The sequence below is a fragment of the Urocitellus parryii genome, chromosome X, assembly GCF_045843805.1.
Source record: "Urocitellus parryii isolate mUroPar1 chromosome X, mUroPar1.hap1, whole genome shotgun sequence".
Lineage (NCBI taxonomy): Eukaryota > Metazoa > Chordata > Mammalia > Rodentia > Sciuridae > Urocitellus > Urocitellus parryii.
In genome coordinates this window covers 58,906,908-58,928,795 of record NC_135547.1, presented here as the reverse complement: position 1 = coordinate 58,928,795, position 21,888 = coordinate 58,906,908, and the positions used below count along the sequence as shown (strand labels likewise).

Here is a 21,888-nt window from a genome sequence, read left to right as displayed (position 1 = left end):
AGCTACTGTCATAAATATTGATAATGAGCTTTCAGCTTTAAGGTTCAAGGAAAGACTCAAATGTCATACTGATTATAAATATGCGTGTGTTACCGCTGCCAAATACAGTGCTTCCCAATGGAATTGGGAAATGGTTAAAAACCATTTATTAGGTATTTGGCAGAACAATAATAACAACTTGGATCTTTTGGACTTACATCATCATAACCAAGATATACAAAAAAAGTAAGATTAATTTTTCAGATCCTACCTCTTTACCTGATCAAATACTTCAAGAGTTGAATGGTTTTAACCGCAGAAACATACTAAAACATTCTACATGGTATATTATTGGACTGTTCTCTTTGCTATTAATCCTCTCTTGCAGTCATAGGATGTTGTGCCTTCAGAACAAGAATTCTAGATAGCGACTCATCACATACTTTTTCAAAGAAAGAAGGGGGAATATGTCAGGAGCTGCTCTGGAAATATGCCCTTAAGTCCTGAGCAAGAGATACTGAACAATTATTGCACCCCACAATAACTTGGGCTTTACCTCTGCTTGGATAATTAGGCATGGCTCCAGGAGTAGACGTTACCTGGTGGGACTGAGTTACACTCACCTGTTCCTTTGTAATCCTACCCTTTGTCCCTTTTTTCAGATAGGATGTTCTAAGAAACAGCATCCCCCAATAAAAGCCAACTCCAGAACGTGCACTCCCTATCTCTCATCAGCCTCTCATGACTTTCTCTTGTCCCCTTGTGGGAGCCTGAGGCTGGGAGCCAGGGAAGCCATCCTGAAACTTATAAAAAGTTATTCCGTGTCTGCATGGTAGGCTGGATGGGAGCAGCATGAAATGCTCAAAAAAGGTAAATTAATTGATAAAAAAGTAGATTAGTTGTTGCCAGGGCACAACAGGGGAATGTCTGCTAATAGGTATAGCATTTCTTTGGGGGAATAATGAACACATTCTGAAATTAGATGTACAACTTTGTGAATATACTAAACCCCAAGAAATTGTGTACTCATAAGGATAAACTTTATGCTATGTGTATTAATTATATCTCAAAAAACCCTGATATTTTACAAAAATGATCCAGGAAGTAGAAGGATTTATAGATTAAAAAAAGGTTAATCATAAGTTAACTTTTGAAGGTGGATGATGAGTACCTAGAGATAACAATGCACTATTTTCTCTTCTTTTAATTATGTTTGCAACTTCCTATAATATAAAGTTTTTAAATGCTATAAAATAATGTGGCTGATAATAGAATAATATGATTATGTATTTCCTTGAAATCCAGTCTTTTACTTCCACTTTTAGGGTAAAGCACACATTTAATGGAAATTTGGGCTCTTTAACCCAAAAGTCAAGATAAATTAATACACCTAACCAAATTACACCAGAGAAATGTAAAAATCAAAATTGTACGGCAAAAATTACCTCAAAATATTTCTACTCATCATCAAAATTGGCTTTACATATATAAGAATACATTTTATAAAGTGAGTTAGGCTGAATGGAAGTCAAAGTTGCAATGCTAATCTCAGCTCTCCAGTGTTTTGCTAAGTAACTCATACCAAGTGCTTTGAGGCTAAAGGGCTGCTTTCTGACATATAATAGGAACCTGGAGAATTAACTTCTCTTTTTGTGGGGAAGAAAAGTGAAAAGTAACAAAAAAAGTATTTCAGAAAAGTACTACCAAGCATTTATAAGAAACCATAAGGTTTCATGACACACTATTAAACTTCATATGCAAACATTTTTATATAGATTATCTTTTCTGGAGGACTGTAAGATAACTCACAGAAGACTACTCGTCAGAGGTTTCATGCGAATGTCCACAGAAAGCCACAACAGCCAGTTCTGCAGTAGCTCTTTCAGACTCTGAAGAACACTACACTGCGGAGGCAAAACAAAACAAAACAAAATTCATTCAAGATATCATTCAGACATAACAATGTTCAGAACAGAGGGTAGAGGCAGAAGGGACCATAGAGATGACTGTCTTAGAACTCAATAGGTGCTGCTCCAACATGGTAATTCTCCAGGTGACAGATGACCTCAAACACAAGTTTATTTTGCCATTTTCTCTACAAGAAACTCACCTCAACAGGACTGGCCTAAAACAAGACTTTTTTCTCTAAATTATATTCATTTATAACAAACATTATATCATCAAATAAAAACATCCTTTCCAGGAGTGGTAGAGCATGCCTGTAATTCCAGCTACATGGGAGACTGAGGCAGAAGGAGCTCAAGTTCAAGGCCTGCCTAGGCAACTTAATGAGACCCTATCTCAAAATAAAAAGGGGCTAGCGAGAGGATGTGAAAAAAAAGGGACAATTTTACACTGTTGGTGGGACTGAAAAATAGTACAACCACTATGGAAATAAATATGAAGGTTCCTCAAAAGATTAGACATGGAGGGCTGGGGATATAGCTCAGTTGGTAGAGTGCTTGCCTCACATGCACAAGGTACTGGGTTCAATCCTCAGCACCACATACACACACACACACACAAAAAAAAAAAAAAAAAAAAAAAAAAAGACTAGACATGGAACTACCATATGACCCAGCTATACCACTCCTTGGAATTTATCCTGAAGAAGTAAAGTCATCTTACTTCAGCAATACATGCATATCCATGTTTATAGCAGCACAGTTCACAACAATCAAATAACCAAATTAGGAAACCAGCCTAGGTGTCTATCAATGGATAAAGAAAATATAGTATATATACACAATGAAATTTTATTCATCCATAAAGAAACATGAAAATTATGTCATTTGTGGGAAAATGGATGGAACTAGAGACCATCATGTTAAGTGAAATATGTCTAACTCAGAAGGTCAAGGGTTATATTTTCTCTCCTATGTGGAACCTAGAGGGGAAAAAGGAAAAGAAAGGTGGGAGTGGATCTCCTAAAAATCAGAGAGAGATCAGAAGAGGCAAATGAACAGGGGTGGTGGGTAGAGAGGGAAGAGTAAGTATTGGGGAGTGATAGTGGACAAATTATATTGTTATAATGTGTGCATGTACAAAGATGTAACAACAAATGTCATTATTGTGTACAACTATAATGCACCAATTAAAAATGTGGGGGAGGGGCTGAGGTTGTGGCTCAGCGGTGAAGCGCTTGCCTAGCATGTACGAGGCCCTGAGTTCATTCCTCAGCACCACATAAAAATAAAAAAATAAAGGTATTGTGTCCAAGAATAACTAAAAAGTATTTTAAAACATGTGGGGGAAAGGGGCTGGGATAAGCCAGGCACATTGGTGCATGCCTTTAATCCCAGAGGCCCAGGAGGATAAGACAGCAGGATTCCGAGTTCAAAGACAACCTCAACAACTTAGCAAGGCCCTAAGCAACTCAGTGAGACCCTGTCTCTAAATAAATAAAATTTTAAAAAGGGTGGGGATGTGGTTCAGTAGTTAAGTGCCACTGAGTTCACTCCCCAGTACCAAAAAAAAAAAAAAAAAAGGGGGTGAGGGCTAGGATATAAAGTAGAATGATATTATGTAATTTGCTGATAAATGGATGGAACTGGAAAACATTATGCTGAGTGAAATACGCCAGATTCAGAAAGTCAAAGTTCAAATGTGTCTCTTACATGTGGAAGCTAGAGAAAAATAAGAAATTTTAAAAGAGGGGATGGGTGATCTTTTGAAAACAGAAGGGAGAACAAGGGAAGAGAGGAAAGGAATGAAAGGGAGGGAGGAGGGATAAGAAAGGGGAATGAGAGCAGAATGAAATTAACCAAACTATGCCACATACAAGAACGAACATATTACAATGAATTCCACTTTTTTGTATAAATATAATACACCAACTTAAAAATTAATTTAGAGTTCTGGGGAGTGATAATGGCCAAATTATACTGTTACACTATGTGTATGTATGAATATGTAAAACAACTCCCAACATTATGTACAGCTATAATGTACCAATAAATAATGTAGAAAAATTATTTTAAAAACCTAAATAAAATTAAAAGGGGTGGGGATATAGTTCAGTGGTAGAGAGCCCCTGAGTTTAATCCCCAGTGGACACATGGGAACCAAACAAACAAAAACAAAAACAAAAAATTATCATTATTGTCCCCTCTTAGAGATCCTCTGAAGTTGCTACAGATGAGTTTCCCACCCCTTGTATCTTGTGATCCACAACTACAAGTTACTTTCTTAATATTTATTTTTTATTTATAGGCAAACACAATATCTTTTTTTTTATTTTTATGTGGTGCTGAGGATTGAACCCATTGCCTCACACATGGTAGGTTAGTGGTCTACCTCTGAGCCACAACCCCCGACCACAAGTTACTTTCTTTTTGAAGGTCATAAAATTTATCTTCTCTGACTTTGAAAATCAAATAATTCTAATCTTTCCTTTCTCAGGCTTTGCCTTGATTTCCCAGGATTGCCTTCACATATAAAAAGTAGGAGTCATAATAGAAATTCACCCAGGTATTAATGATTATAAACTATAGAATCTATAAATCTAAAACCTTTCTTAAATATCTTTAATAAAGAATAATAAATAATAAACAATATTTCCAGCAATAGGGTGCATACTACTACTTCACAGAACAGTTCAATTACTTTTTTTCCCTAGAAATTGACACTTCAGTCCAGCATGGTGGCCCACACCTATAATCCCAACAACTTGGAAGGCTGAATCAGGAGTATCACAAGTTTGAAGGCAGCAATTTAGTGAGACCCTGTCTCAAAAAAAAAAAAAAAAAAAAAAAAAAAAAAGGGCTGAGGATAGAGCTCAGTAGTAAAGCATCCCTGGGTTTAATCCCCAGTACCCACCCCTACATACATACATACATACACACACACACACACAGACACACACACACACACATAAAGAATAAAAAAAAAAAGAAACTGATACTTCATATTCATATTAAAAATATGTCCAAGTTGAAAGCAACCTGGGTCATCTAAAACAATACTGACTTAGAAAATCCCTCTGCCAGGGAATTTTATAATTTGAAAAAAATCAATATTACAATGCTAAATATACAAATCAAAAAGGTTTACTTCCACACCCACCTACTCTACCCCCACAACAAAGGAAGGTTTTCATGTTTATGGAAGGGGACATGGTTTAAAAAAAAAAGGTAAGAAGATGTGTATGTAGAATCTTTTCTACATACACATCCCTAGTAGACAAATGTTAAACCTCTGCTTGACCTCCTCCACTGTTAGGAAATACATACTACCTGTGAAAATCCTTTATTCCTTTTTAAGTCTGCTCTACCTGTAATAAGATGCTGTCTTCTAAGCCAGGCATATACTTGTAATCCCAGCAACTCAGGAGGCTGAGGCAGGAGGATGGCAAGTTCAAGGCCAGTCTCTGCAACTTAGTAAGGCCCTAAGCTACTTAGCAAGACCCTATCTCAAAATAAAAAAATAAAAAGGGGTAGGATGTAGCTCAGTGGTAAAGCACCCCTGGGTCCAATCCCCAGTACCTAAATAAGTAAATAAATACTGCCCTCTAGCTAACTCTGCCTCTTATACAGAGAACTTCCATGTAAAGATCCTTTAAAAACCTGAAAGGAACCAAAAGATCTTACTCTGTTTTTCTTCCAGGCAAAATCTCCCTAGTTCCTTTACTATCTCAGGATAAAAAGTTTGAAGTTATTTTGTATCCTTCATGCTTTATTTCCAGTCACCAAATCCTATCAATTTTCCTTCAAAATGTCCAACTTATTCATTTCCTTCCCAATTCCACTATAATTACCCTATACCAGTCCTTCACATCTCTATTCTCCTAGCTAGTCTCCCATATTCTAGTCTCTCCCAAACCCTAATTCTTTCTCCATGGCTGCTAGACCCTTGTATTTGAAGCACTCTATCAAGTGCACATTGCAGTGTTTAATGCTTTAGCAAAGGAACAGCAGTATGTATATGTCACATGAAGATGCTCAAGACAGCTATCTATTCCTACAACAGAAACTGAATAGAAATAATAATGGAGAAATGACTAAACAGATTGTAGTACTATGACTATGGTGCCACTATTAGAAATATTATGAAGACTATGTGGAAATATGGAATTGTTATGCAATGATAACTTTGTATTTGGTTTTTAAAATTTATGTCCATTGTCTAAAACTGTATAGAAAATGATAAATCAATAAGAACAAAAATTGAACAATTAACATTCCAAAGCAAAGACATCATGGTTATGGAGGGTTTATGGGGCTTTTCCTATGCAAAATTCTACAATGAAAAAAAAAGTTTTTTTATGACAGACACAATCAATCAGGCACAAACAAAATGTACTAGAATGTTAAAATACTTTTATAGATTTTAAAATATTATTCATTTATTAAACTAAGGTGGTAGTCAAACCATACAATAATAAGGCAATAATAAGTTACTATAAAGCCTCTGAAACTAATTGAATTTCTAGCTAATTCTACCCTATTTCATGTTTCTATTATTCTTAGTCACCTCCTAAAATATATTCTCCTTTGGATATTTATCCTTATATTTCTCTGTGCTTCATGTCCCCTTTTATTAATCCTACCCTTCTAAAATCTCTCAGTTGCAATACCCTAAACTTTTATTCAATGTTAACCTACACCCACACATTCATATTCTAAAAGTATGCTTCTCTTTTCACCATAATTATATTCTGATTCTGGCTTAGTGGTTAAGAACTTCTGGGTTCAATCCCTGATACCAAAAACAAAACAAAATAAAAATCAAATAGACCTTCTATTTAATCAGGTGACACAAGGGAAAAATTTCTCCTTGTTTCAGAATGTTTACAAATATTTTATCAGTTACAGAACCTCTTAAGTCAAACATCTACCAACAGATGAATTAAAGACCCCCATTTTAGATTGCATTTTGCTAGTTTTTCTCATGTCTTTGACTATTCTTTGGTTTTCAAAACACAAAATTGTCTATCTCCAACATTATTTCCAAACAATTATTTCTCCTTCCTTGTGTAAAAAACCCTTTCTCCTTTGATGCTCACATTATCCAACTACACTACCATTTACATTTTTGTTTGTTTGTTTTAGCAGTGCTGAGGATAAAACCCAGGGCCTTATGCATGGTAGGAAAGTGTTATATCACTGAGCTATACCCACATCCCCACTTTATTTCCCCAAATCTCTACTATCTATCTCCTGGAAACTCATCCACATTCATTGAGGACCTCAACACTCTGCTTTGTATCCTGCCATTGACAACTCAGTTATGTCAGTGTCCCCCCAAAGATAATCCACTCAACACTTCAGCTTTATTTTCTTGACCTTAAATCAAACAGCCTTCACTTTCACTTACCTTACCTACTTCTACAGCCACACACTAGATTCTGTCATAACCTAAATTGAACCACCACTGAAATCTACTACTTTTGTGTTGTAACTTTCTATTTTTCCTGCTTTCCTATTTTTCCTCACACCCTCAACTCCAACTAACTATACTCTTACTATTCAACTTCACATTCAATCCTTTGATTACTTCATTTTATTTTCTATTTTCAAGCTTAACCTTCACTTATCCTTATTTCTCTATACAGAACAGACCATACTGTCAATCATACTGTCAATCATTCTCAATTCTCTTGCACTCCATTCAATCATCAAAACTCCAAATTCATTCAATTTTTTTATATTTATTTTTCAGTTGTAGTTGCACACAATACCTTTATTCATTTATTTTTTTTTATGTGGTGCTGAGGATCGAACCCAGCCTAGCACATGCTAGGCTCTACCACTGAGCCACAACCCAGCCCCAGATTCATTCAATTTTAATACATATTTTCTCTTCTACATTATTAAGCTGAAGAAAATTACAAAACTATACGTGTTAGTGCCACTCCAAATTTATGTTCTCCAACTTCAGCAGGACCCTTAATGAAGCTCAATAATTCTTTATTTGTCTTTGATCAGTGCATGTTCTTGCTCCCCTCCCCATCTGTGTAGGCTGTCCTACCTAGAAAACCACCCCAAGTACTTCTTCTTTTTTTTTTTAAAGAGAGAGACAGACAGACAGAGAGTCAGAGAGAGAGAGAGAATGAATTTTAATATTTATTTTTTAGTTTTCGGCGGACACAATATCTTTGTTTGTATGTGGTGCTGAGGATTGAACCCGGGCCGCACGCATGCCAGGCTAGCGCGCTACCTCTTGAGCCACATCCCCAGCCCCCCAAGTCCTTCTTCTTAATTCTTTCCTATGTAACATGCTTCCTATTTTGAAAACTTCAACAGTCTTAGGCACAAATTATTTTATTTTCTTGCCCTTTCTTCCAACTCTACAAATATACCTACATATCTACCTAACCATATGTCCTTCCCCATACAGTTTTAGAAGATAAGTGGTGCTTCCCATTTCTCACCATCCATTCAAGCAAACCCCTCTATCTAGTTCCCAACCCTTGTTTAAGTTTTTATTTAGAGACAGGTTCTCACTGAGTTGCTTAGTACCTCACTAAGTTGCTAAGGCTGGCTTTGAACTTGCAATTCTCCTTCCTCATCCCCCCAAGCAAGCCACAGGGATTATAGGTGTGTATCACCATGCCTGGCTCCTCTACCTAGCCTTAATTCAATACTTTCATGTTTCTTCCGGAACCTTATATCATTAACTATCCCCTATCTTTCCTCAATTTTCAGCCTGTCCCTGTGTTTAACTAGCTCTTTCGGCTCTATTTATAAACACTCAGGTTTCTGTCTCTCATTCTGGGGGAAACAAACAAGCAAATACAACTTCCTTTCAAAGTCCCAATAAAAATATCTCTTTCTGAACCTCTTCTTTTTAGGTAAATTTGAAGCATGCTCTGTAACCAGTGTCTTCACTTTTTTTTTCTACAATGCTGGGGATCAGCCCAGGGCTTCGCACATACTAGGCAAACACTCTACCACTAAATTATATCCCCAGCTGTCTTAACTTTTTCACTTTGTATTCACCCTTCAAATCTCACAACCTGGCTTCTGGATCCACACTGTATTAAAATTAGTCACAAAGTTAGCCAAAATCTCGGTATTGTTAATTCCAAAAGAAAAAAAGAAGTGGCATCTTTCCTGGAATATTTGGCAATATTCCTTCACTCCTTCATGATATCCTGTATTCCCTTTGTTTCCTTGCATTATTCTTCTCCTAGTTCTTTTCATACCTCTGTTAATTCCTTAAGGTAGCTTTACAGACTCTCCTCATTTTTAGCTTCAGAATTAAATACTGAATATTCCCTTGAGTTCTATCCTTGAAGACTGTCTGTTTTCCGTTCCATCTTCCCTCCCCTATCCCACCTCTCACTTTCATAGAAATACATGTATGTATGCATAAATGTGTATGTGCATTTTTGGTTTAACCATAAGAAACTGCTAATTGTCGACCATCTTTGACCTACATTTGGCAGTTGTGTATGGTTCAACCCAATGTTTATAGATAAATAGCTCTTCAGTGGAATAAGATAAAAATATAGAGCTGGGGCTATAGCTCAGTGGTAGAGTGCTTGCCTAGCATGTGTGAGGTAGTGGGTTTGATCCTCAACATGGCAAAATATAAATAAATGAAATAAGTGTATTGTGTCCATCTATAACTATACACACACACACACACACACACACACACACACACATAATAAAAATAAACAGAAAAACCCAAATACAAGATTAAGAGAAAATTACAAAAAATAAACTACAAAATGGAGCCTCTGAAAATTTATTAGCTGGAAGAATTGGTGTGTATTTTCATATGAATGATAACACTGATCAGGTAGTAAAAGTTATAAGCAATATAAATAAATCATATACACTGGGTTGGAAGGTGGTGGAATAGAGGTGGCTACATTGTTAGATGCACCATGGCATGACACCAAAGTAGCAGGCATACAGTTTTTCAGTGAGGTGGGTGAAAGAGGGATTTCACTTAAGTGCTTAGGGACGCCGAAATTTCAGTACAGGAAACAAAGAAGAAAGCCTACTACCTGCAGCCGCTGTAACATACTCACCACAGACAAAGGGAGGGGAAGTAAAGGAAGCCACATTCCAAGCTGTCTTGTGCGGATAAACCTGAGATCAAAAACACTGCCTACTGGGCTTGGGCTGTGGCTCAGTGGTAGAGCACCTGCCTCTCATGTGTGAAGCGCTGGGTTCAATACTCAGCACCACATATAAATAAATAAATATTGTGTCCATCTACAACTAATGCCTACGCTTATCTGACCCAAGAAACTGCACTATGTGCAGGTTCTTGAAAAGTGCACTCAGGTGCTTAAATAAGTGAGCTCTGTGTCTCAATTGGTCATGGAGAGCTGACATGGGAGCCATTTTAGGAGAGTATGCTCCCAAGGCATCTGTGGGACTCGGGAGATAAGAACACACACAAACACACACACACACACACACACACACACACACACACACACACAAATATCCTGCAGGTGCCTATCGAGGGACCTAGGCAGTACCTGGCTGAACATGAGAAATGGCATTGGAGTAGACTAAACTCAGAGGGATTCTAGTCAGAAGGGCCAAGGGGAGTCTTCATGTCTGGTGGCTCACATGAGGGAACAGGGGTGAATACACTCAGGGACTAGTCCCCAGAAGGCTGTGCTCCTTGGGCAGCAGTGAGAAGAGGACTGGCCCATGTTTAGCTTTCTTAGGAAGAAACCAGCATAAGTGATCTGCTAAAGTCTAACCTTAGGAATGGAACAATCCTGTCTTTCCAAAAAAGGTACCATTCAACAAAGCCAAATTAGACCTGAAGCCCTGAGGAATGGAACCAGCTGTCCATGAATTGAGACCACTGAAACTGTGAGCCCTCAAATTAACTCTTCCTCCTCTACAGCTATGCTAGTTGGGTCATTTTGTCACAGCAGTGACGAAATAGCTGACTAATACATATATCAAACAGCTTCAGTATTAGGCCACTTCAACAGGTAATTCAGAGAGCAACACAAAAACAGGAAGAGGTTAACATCCCCCACCCCTTGTTCTATCAATACATAGCTCAAAAAAATGGAAAGAAAGACTATTCAACGTAGACAAGGACCACCTATTCTGGTCAAATATTTTGACCAACTCAGTGGAGAAGCTCTCTTCAATCTTCACCAAGATTTTGGAAAAAAAAAAAAATATATATATATATATTTTAATTTTTCTTCCTACTCCTTCCATGTGTGTGTATGTATGTGTATATACATGTGTGGATGTGTGTGTGTGCGTGCATGCAAGCATGTGAATTCTGGCTGTCCTGTTTCAGGGACATATATGCATACACTTATTTGTCTTTCTTTTCTCTCACATTCAGCATTTTAAAAAATGTAATTATCTTTTCCTAGCATTGTTGTGTGAAGGTTTGGGTTCTTTAAACTGATATTATATGATTTTCATGTGTTTATTTCTCTTGTTTCTCTATCTTCTCCTGCTAAAGGCCAAATTCTATTGTTTTCCATTGTTCTCTCCCAATACCTTGCTTCTATTTTTTTTCCCCTCACTCTGTATAAAGATCACATGACATACTCTTCTGTATCCTGTTCACTTTCTGAAACTGTAGTCTTTTCTAACTTCCTAACAAAGTTCCTGTATTTTTACTCTTGTTCAGAACTAAATGGTTTATATAACTCCTGCCCCCACAATAAATGCTAACATCATCATTACTACTGTGGATGATCTAGCCTGCTATTTGCTTTAAAGGCAGACTAGTTCATGGTTATTGTTTTCACTGCCGATAATTGCTGAATCCACCCTTCCTTCTTTATTGGTGGCAATTAACATTAAAGATGGCATTGTAGGATCTGGGTATTTACTTTAACACTGTTTACTATTTGCTGTTTGCAACAATTGATACTACTGTTTATTTTTTCCCCATTCTGTGAGGTGCAGGAATCTACAGGGACACTAAAAGTTCACAGGTTAGAGATTCTGCTGCTGAGCTAAATATTCCCCTGACATTATACCAACTCAAAAAAAGGACAAGACAAAAGGCCCAAGCCATCAACAAAGACTCAAGGAGGAACAACCAGAGTGGGAACTCGGGTCCCACCCATTGGCTTCTACCCATACATTGAAAACAGAGAGAAGAGGAACAATGGTTTTCTTGAGAAGCACTGATGTGACATTTGAGTGATAAACTAAATAGTTGCTTTCTTCATGGAACATAAAACTATTGACAAACTAAACAAAAACAAACAAACAAAAAGTCCCAGAACAAATAAAATAACTACACACAATAAAAGAGGTAGATCTCTGAAAACATGAGAAAAGAGGCAAACAAAATCTATAAACCCCCAACAAAGGATCCCACTGAGAATAAGGTGGACAAATACCCAGAGAAAGACTATAAAAACTGATCCTCATAGGAAGGAATTAAGAGAGCAATTACAGGCCAGGTGTGGTGGTACATGCCTATAATCCCAGAAGTTCAGGAGGCTTATGAGTTCAAATCCAGTCTCAGCAATGGCAGCACGCTTAGCAACTCAGTGAGACCCTGTCTCTAAAAAAATACAAAATAGGGCTGGGGATGTGGCTCAGTGGTTGAGTGCCCCCAAGTTCAATCCCTGGTACCAAAAAAAAAAAAAAAAACCCACAAAGAGAGAGAGAGAGAGACAGCAATTACAGTAGATAAAAGACCACATCAATAAACAAACAAAATAGTGAAAAGAAACCAAGCAGAACTCCTAGAATGAAAGACACAATCAAACAAATTAAAAGCTCACTCAAAGACATTACTAACAGATTAGACTGCAAAGGAAATAGAACCTCAGCTGTCAAAGACAGAACTTTAGGCACTGAAGACAGGCTATATGAACTGAAGTACACAGAAGGCAGTAAAAGGGAAAAAATTACAGAAAATATAAGAACTCTGGGACAACTTTAAAAGATCAAACCTGAGACTCACTCAGCTAAAAGAGAACAAGGAGATACAAACTAAAGGCATAAAGAACATATTTCAATGAGATAGTTACAAAAAAAAAAAAAAAAACTTCTCCCATAACCAGAAATGAGATAGACATTCACATACAGGAAGCCTGAAAGACCCCAAATAGATGTAGTCAAATAAGAAGCTCGCCAAGACATGTCATAATCAAAATGCCTAACAGAAAATAAGGAAAAGGGCCAATGCTGCAACTACTATCACTGGGCCACCTACCACTGTTGCCTCATCTACCAATTGCAGCCACCTTAGGACACTTCAACCACCACCATAGCCACCTCAACGTGGTAGCCTCCACCTTGGGGACACTTATCTGCCACAGCACTGCCCGCCACAGCACTGCATCTCTGAATGGGGTCACCCACTGTCACCACATGGCCCTTCCTCACTGCCCCATTTCTGAAAGCAATCGCCTCCATCTTGGGACACTTCTGCCACATGGTGGGTTACCTCTGCCACTACCATTGCCATCTCAAGCTGCAACAGCCTCCATCTTGGGACACCAGCCAGGGCCTAGAAGCCCAACATCAAGGTATCTACAGGTTTGCCACCACCATTGCCACCAACATATAGGGGCATGTCCACTTCAATCTAGTAACACCAGCCAGCGCCTGAAAGACCATCATCAAAGTACCTGCAGTTGTGCTAATAGCCACCATCTTGCTGCAGAGGCAGGAGAGAGCCTTGCAAGGGGTTGGTAGATTGGAAGAGGGTGTGACAGCATCTAGCTTTTGGCTTTCATCTTGCCCAGCCTTTCATCTTGCCCACCCAACCAGTCTAGCACCCATCAGGATTCCACAGCTAACAAGAGCCGGCACTTACTGGGAACCAACACCAGTCCAGTCCCTGACTCCCAATCTGGCATCCACTGATCCCCTGGCCCCACCAGTTTGGCAATCAATAGGGCCCTCCAGCTCCCCAATCCCTAGTCTCCCAACCTCTCCCTAGCCACCAACCTGGCCCAACACTTGCAGCAATGTGACTGGCCCAGAGCTCTCAATGCCTGGTCTTGATCTGCCCAATACAGAACAGCTCTTCACAACAGACACACAGGTACTCAGCCATTAGGACCTCTAGAGAGAAAGATACCTAACTGGGAAGTCAGGGCAGGAGTGTGAGAGATACAGTTTAGAGACTAAATTAGACACAGGAATTTTAGGGCCCACAAGCAACATAAGGGGCTAAGATCAGGCTCCTACACACAAGTGGACCCCAAAGGAGATTCCCAGGGTGCAGTCTTCCAATGGAGACTGGCAATTGCTATACCCTGCCTCAAAGAGTTCCGCCTCCAAGATTAATCCACCCACCCAGTAACCCTCACATTCCTGAAGATGGAGATACCATCAAATTCCAGACAACCCCATCTATGAGATGAGAAGGGAAGCAGAGAAGATACTGAACTTCAATAGAAACAATTGTTTGATTTTCCTTAGATTTTTTTTTCTTTTTCTGGTTTTCACATCCACACCATTTTTTAAATCAAGTACTTTTCATACATCAGGATACTGAGGACAGAGATGTCTGAATGGTATATTACAGTTTTGTTGTATATTCTTTAATTTTTACTTTTTTTCTTTTTATTCTTAATTTTTTTCTTATTTTATTTATTTATGTTTTTACTCTTTCTCTATATTTTCCTGTCACTTATTGGTTCCCCAGATTCTCTTCTTCTCTTTTTCTCCTGCAAACAGCAAACTTCTATTGATTCCTCCCTCCCTTTTCCTACAATCTAATACTTCTATTTTCTCCTCCAACCTCATAAACATCATATCCTACAACAGCCCTGTTCTCTTCATCTACCATTAGAAATTGTAGAACCTTTTGCAAACATATTGTTTAGGCTGTAGACAATACTTGAGCACAATATTTCTGTTTATTGAAACAAAACTGTAAATGTCTGAATAGGAACTATTTGGTTTAATGCTACATATTGTTTGCATTGAGTGCTGTTAATATTGATCTCCCCCTGAAAGACAAAGTTTTGGAAACCTACAGGGTGGAAACTATAATACCTTGGATCTGCACTGCTAGAGGGGAAGACACAAGAACATGAAACAGGGGAAGAAAGTGCCCCAAACAAACCAAGATGGTATAATAATAGACTCTATTGAAATGACAGTAGAAGGGGTTGGGGTTGTGGCTCAACGGTAGAGCGCTCGCCTGGCACGTGCGCTCGCCTGGCACGTGCGAGGCACTGAGTTCGCTCCTCAACACCACATAAAATAAATAAATAAAATAAAGGTATTGTGTCCAACTACAACTAAAAAAATTATTAAAAAAAAAGAAATGACAGTAGAAGAAATGTCAGAGAAGGACTTCAGAATGTACATAGTTAAACTGATCTGCAAAGTAAAGGATGATATAAGAGGAAAAATACAGATAGCAAAAGATCATTTCAATGATGATATATAATCAACAAATATATGAAAAAATGCTCAACATCTCTAGCATTTAGAGAAATGCAAATCAAAACTACTCTAAGATTTCATCTCACACCAGTCAGAATGGCACTTATCAAGAATACAAACAACAATAAGTGTTTGCAAGGATGTGGGGAAAAAGGTACACTCATATATTGCTGGTGGGACTGCAAATTGGTGCAGCCAATATGGAAAGCAGTATGGAGATTCCTTGGAAAAATGGGAATGGAACCACCATTTGACCCAGCTATCTCACTCCTCATTTACACCCAAAGGACTTAAAAACAGCATACTACAGTGATGCAGCCCCATCAATGTTTATAGCAGCACAATTCTCAATAGCTAAATTGTGGAACCAACCTAGATGCCCTTCAGTAGATGAATGGATAAAGAAAATGTGGTATATATACACAATGATATATTACTCAGCATTAAAAGAGAATAAAATCATGGCATTTGAAGGTAAATGGATGGAGTTGGAGAATATTATGCTAAGTGAAGTTAGTCAATCCCAAAATAACAAAGGCCAAATGTTTTCTCTGATATGTGGATGCTGACCCATAATGGGGATGGGTGGGGAGCATAGGAGGAATGGAGGAACTTTAGATAGGGCAAAGAGGAGAGAGGGGAAGGGAGGGGACATGGGGGTAGGAAAGATGATGTAATGAAATGGACATCATTACCCTAAGTACTTGTATGAAGACATGTACTTGGTGTGACTCGTGAACAACCAGAGACATGAAAAATTGTGCTCTATATGTGTACTATAAATTTAAATGTATTCTGTTGTATTGAACAACAAATTAGAATAAGTTTAAAATTTAAAAAATTCTGGAAAATCACATACAAAAACATATTTTTTAAAAAGTGCACCACAATCAAGTGGGGTTCATCCCAAGGATGTAAAGGTGGTTCAACAGATGGAAATCAATCAACGTAATTCATCACATGAATAGAATTAAAGACAAGAATCATATGATCAGGGCTGGGGTTGTGGCTCAGTGGTAGAGCACTCGCCTAGCGCTCGTGAGGCCCTGGGTTTGATCCTCAGCACCACATGAAAATAAATGAGTAAATTAAGGTATTGTGTCCAACTACAACAACAACAACAAAAAAAATCATATGATCATTTCAACAGATGTAGAAAAAGCACTTGACAAAATACAGCACCCCCTCAAGTTCAAAACTCTAGAAAATCTAGGGAAAGTAGGAACATAACTCAACATTGTAAAAGCTATCTACGCTAAGCCCAAGAGCAACATCATTCTAAATGGAGAAAAATTGAAAGCATTCCCTCTAAAAACTGGAAAAAGAAAGGGATGTCCTCTTTCACCACTTCTATTCAACATAGTTATGGAAACTCCAGCCAAAGCAATTAGACAGATGAAAGAAATCAAAGTGATATAAACAGGAAAAAAATTCAAACTATCACTACTTGCCCACAACATGATTCTATACCTAGAGGATCCAAAAAATATTCCACCATAAAACTTCTAGAACTAAAAAATGATTTCAGCAAAATAGCAGGATGTAAAATCAACACCCATAAATAAAATGCATTTCTACACATCAGTGAATTTTCTGAAAGAGAAATTTAAAAACTACCCCATTCACAATAGCCTCAAAAAAAACCCCACAAAACACTTGAGAATCAATCTAACAAAAGAGGTAAAAAAAAATCTCTGCAATAAAAACTACAGAACACTAAAGAAAAAAATTAAAGAAGCCCTTAGAAGATGGAAAGATCTCTCATGTTCTCAGATAGACAGAGCTAATATTGTCAAAATGGCCATACTACCAAGAGCGTTATACAGATTTAATGCAATTCCTATTAAAATCCCAATGACATTTCTCATAGAAATAGAAAAAGCAGTCATGAAAAACATCTTGAAAAATAAGAGACCCAGAATAGCTAAAACAATCCTTAGCAAGAAGAGTGAACCAAGTGATATCACTATACCAGACCTTAAACTATACTACAAGAGCAATAGTAACAAAAACAGCATGGTACTGACACCAAAACAGACTTGTAGACCAATGGTACAGAATAGAGGACACAGAGACAAACCCACATAACTTCAGTTATCTTATATTAGACAAAGGCACCAAAAACATACATTAGAGGAAACATAGCCTCTTCAACAAATGATGCTAGGAAAATTGGAAATCCACATGCAAAACAAAATGAAATTAAACCCCTATCCCTCACCATACACAAAACTAACTTACAGTGGATCAAGGACCTAGGAATTAGACCAGAGATCCTGCACCTAATAGAGGAAAAAGTAGGCCCCAAACTTTACCATGTCTGCTTAGGATCTGACTTCCTTAGCATGACTCCTAAAAACATAAGAAATAAAATCAAGAATCAATAAATGGTATGGATTCAAACTGAAAAGCTTCTTCTATGTAAAGGAAACAATCAATAACATGGAGAACCTACAAAATGGGAGAAAATCTTTACCACATGCACATTAGATAAAGCATGAATCTCCAGAATATATAAAGAATTTGAAAAATTTAACACCAAAAAAAAAAAAAACCCAATCAATAAATGGGCTAAGGAATTGGACACTTCACAGAAGATGGAGAATCAATTAACAAATATATGAAAAAATGTGCAACATCTCTAGATGTTGAGAGCCACAGCCGAAGTGGCCCCAGCAAACTTCCAGCTGATTGGCTCACAGCGGCCCCAGCAAACTTCCAGCTGATTGGCTCCTCTGCGGTGATGCTCATTGGGCTGTTTCCCTGCTCTTTCAGACCATGGAGCTGCTCATTGGGGGGGGACTTTTGGCTCGGCCCATGCAACCCAGCCAATCGGCCTCAAGAGCAGGAGGAGTGGTGGTTGAGAGGCTCCCTGGAAGCCGGTGGTGGCAGTTGGGCTCTGAGGGAATTCCTGAAGAGTGTGGTGCTGCGTGTGTTCTAAAAATAAAGTTCGTTTCTGCTTGACAAGTGGCTCGTGAATTGTGCCCAGCCAGACTGTGGCATCTAGCAATTAGAGAAATGCAAATCAAAGCTACTCTAAGATTTCCTCTCACTCTAGTCAGAATGGTAATTATCAAGAATACAAACATCAAGTGTTTGCAAGGATATGGGGGAAAAGGTAGACTCGAACATTGCTGGTGGGACTACAAATTGATGCAACCAATCTGGAAAGCAGTATGAAGATTCCTTAGAACACTTGGAATGGAACCACCATTTGACCCAGCTATCCCACCCCTTGGTCTATATCCAAAGGACTTAAAATCAGCATAATTCACAATAGCAGGTAAATTCACTATGGAACCAACCTAGATGATCTTCAACAGATGAATGGATAAAAAAAATGTCATATATAGACAATGAAATATTACTCAGACTTAAAGAAGAATGAAATTATGACATTTCCAGGTAAATGGATGAAGCTGGAGAATATCATGCTAGGCGAAATAAGCCAATCCCAAAAAACCAAAGGCCAAATGTTTTCTCTGATATGCAGACACTGATCCATAATGGGGCGGGGGTGGCTAGGGAAGGTTGGAGGAACTTTGGTTTGGGCAGAGGGGAGGGAGAGAAGGGAGGGGATGTGGGGTGTAAAGGGTGGTAGAATGAGATGAACATTATTATCCTATGTACATGTATGATTGCACAAACAGTGTGACTCTGCATCGTGTACAACCAGATAAATGAGAATTTGTGCTCCATTTGTGTACAATGAGTTGAAATGCATTCTGCTATCATGCATAACTAATTAGAACAAATTTTTAAAAAAAACCTGACAGCCAAAGTTACTACACCCAGCAAAAGTCAATTTTAAATTCAAGGAGGAAATAACTTTCTTCAACAAGAATAAATTTAAAAAATTCATGAGGACCATATCAGCATTAAAAGGATACTCAAAGATAAATTGTATACAGAGGAACTAAAAAATAATTCCCAAAGTCCACAAAGACGTTCAATAGAAGAATAATTCAGTAAATGAGAATCAAGACAGGATAAAATATAGCAAAAAAATAAATGGAGAAAAACACAAACATATGCATTCTAACACTGAATGTTAATGGTCTCAATTCTCCAATTAAAAGACACAGATTAACAGAATGGATCACAAAACAAGATCTGACTATATGCTGTTTACAAGAGACTCATAGGCAAAGACATTGACGTGCTGAAGAAGGTAAAAAGCGAGTAGAAAAACTATTCCAGGCATCTGGTCCAACAAATCAAGGAGTAGTAGCTATTCTCATATCAAACAAAGCAGATTTCAAGCAAAAATTAATCAGAAGAGAGAAAGGCCACTATGTCCTAGTAAAGGGAAATCCAATAAGAAGATATAACCATAGTAAACATTTATGCCTCAAATGTCAACAAACCCAATTACATGAAAAAATATTCCATGACATTAAATTCCACATAGACCCCGACACAATAATACTGGGGAATTTCTATACACTCTTATCACAAAAAGACATCTCATCAAAACAAAAAAAAATCAATAAATATATTTCCAACCTAAACACTATAAATCAAATGGACCTAATAGACATCTTCAGAATATTCCACCCCAAAACTGCTTAATTTACCTTTTTTTCAGCTGTACATGGGACATTTTCCAAAATATATCATACTCTAGGCCACAAAGCAAATCTTAGCAAATATAAAAAATTGATCTAATCCCATGTATCCTATCACATCATAATGTAATGAAGCTAGAAATCAACAGCAAGACAAATAATAGAAACTATACAAACACATGGAGATTAAACAAAATTTTCTTAAATGAAGAATGGATCTAAGAAATGAGAATAGAAATCAAGAAATTCTTAGAGACAAACACAAAAATCTCTGGAACAGCATGAAAACTGTCCTAAGAGAATTCATAGACACTACTGAGTGTCTACATTAAAAAATTTGCAAGAGTCCAAGTAAATAAGCTTATGTTCCACCTTAAGGTCTTAGAAAAAGAACAACTGGGGCTGGGATTGTGGCTCAGTGGTAGACCGCTCGCCTAGCACGTGGAAGACCGCTCACCTAGCATGCGGAAGACCCTGGATTCGATCCTCAGCACCATAGAAAAATAAATAAATAAAATAAAGGTATTTTGTCCATCTACAACTAAAAAATAAATATTTTTTTAAAAATAAAGAAAAAGAAAAAGAACAAACCAACCCCCAAACCAGAAGACAAGAAATAATTAGGATCAGAGCCAAAAATCAATGAAATTGAGAATAATACAAATGATCAATGTAACAGTTAGTTCTTTGAAAAAAATAAAATTGACAAGCCTTTAGCCAAACTAACCAAAAGAAAGAGTAAGAAGCAAATAATAGGATCAAGGATGAAAATGGACCTATCACTGCAGAACCCTCTGAAATCCAGAGAATTATCAGAATCTATTTTGAAAATGGATGAAAATGGAGTATAATGTCATGCTAAGTGAAATAAGCCAAACTTAGAAGCTTAAAGGTCAAATGTTTTATCTCATATGCAGAAGCTAGAGTAAAATAAAGGAAAAGGGAAGGGAAGGATAAAATGATACAAAATAACAGATGAGAGAAAAGAAGTCTACTAGAGTAGAGTAAGGAGAATGAAAGGGGAGGGAGGACAGGAGGGAAAAGTGGGAGGGTCATGAATCAAAATTGATTTCTATGCATGTATGAATTTGTCAGGATGAATCCATCTATTATATATAACCATAAAACTCTAATTTAAAAAAAACATCAAATTTTAAGAAATAATGTATGATTCATTTATGACAAATGCTAATCAGAAGACATATTTTTCCTATAACATTAAGTGATTTAAATGAAAATAAGTTGTAAAAGAAACACTACTTATGTTATCACTTTTTTGGAAGTGAAATAACCATTCTTTAAGAAAGTGCCTCAACTCATCCAGGAAGAGCTCTTGAAAGTCACAGTGGTCTTTTTGGAGACCACCCCAAAAATAGTAACACATTTAATTTTATCAAATAAGATTTGAAGAATTTTATTAGCAGAAAATGACTAAATTATAAATACACAATATGAATGTCCCAAGGAGTTTGTTTGCTTTGGTCACTATATGCTGTTTACATATTCCCAGTGTTAAGAAGAGTGCCTAGTATATAGTGGTAACATGGCTTCCTGGCTGCTAACCTGCAAAGCCGTCCTACTTGTCCCTGCCAAGAAGTGGCAGCAGAGCAGGAAAGTGGAGTGGCAGCCCAGGTTGGTTGGAGTGTGGGTGGCAAGCACAGCCTGTAGCTACATGGAGCCCACCGTGCAAGCATGATGGTCCTAAGGTGCTGAAAGCCGAGGCACACCAACCTGTCATGCTTTGGCAGACAGGCCTGGGCATGGTTCAGACACCTGCTGCCAGAAGCCCACTCCACACGGTACTGCAGCCTCAAATCTACAAGCATAGATCATCCCACAACTTTAACTTCCTCCATCCTAACGTCCAGCGAGAAAATGGAAGTGGGGCAAACCTGAATGGAATTTGGGACTTGAGAGTTTCTAATTAGCATAAGTTTGGATCAATAGTAGTGATCTAAGTGTTATATAAACCTCTAGACTAGCACATTCAGATGGAGAAAACCTGCTATTTGGTCCCCTCTTGC

The 21,888-nt window shown here is 37.7% G+C and overlaps 1 protein-coding gene across 1 annotated transcript in view; it reads right to left on the bottom strand.

Moving 5' to 3' along the window:
• Positions 1–21,888, bottom strand: part of Cenpi (centromere protein I) — an 80,454-nt gene that overhangs the window by 25,540 nt on the left and 33,026 nt on the right. The window contains exon 15 of the mRNA XM_026410522.1: positions 1,789–1,883. Coding sequence (XP_026266307.1) covers positions 1,789–1,883 — 95 coding nt within the window. The remainder of the gene's footprint in view (positions 1–1,788; positions 1,884–21,888) is intronic.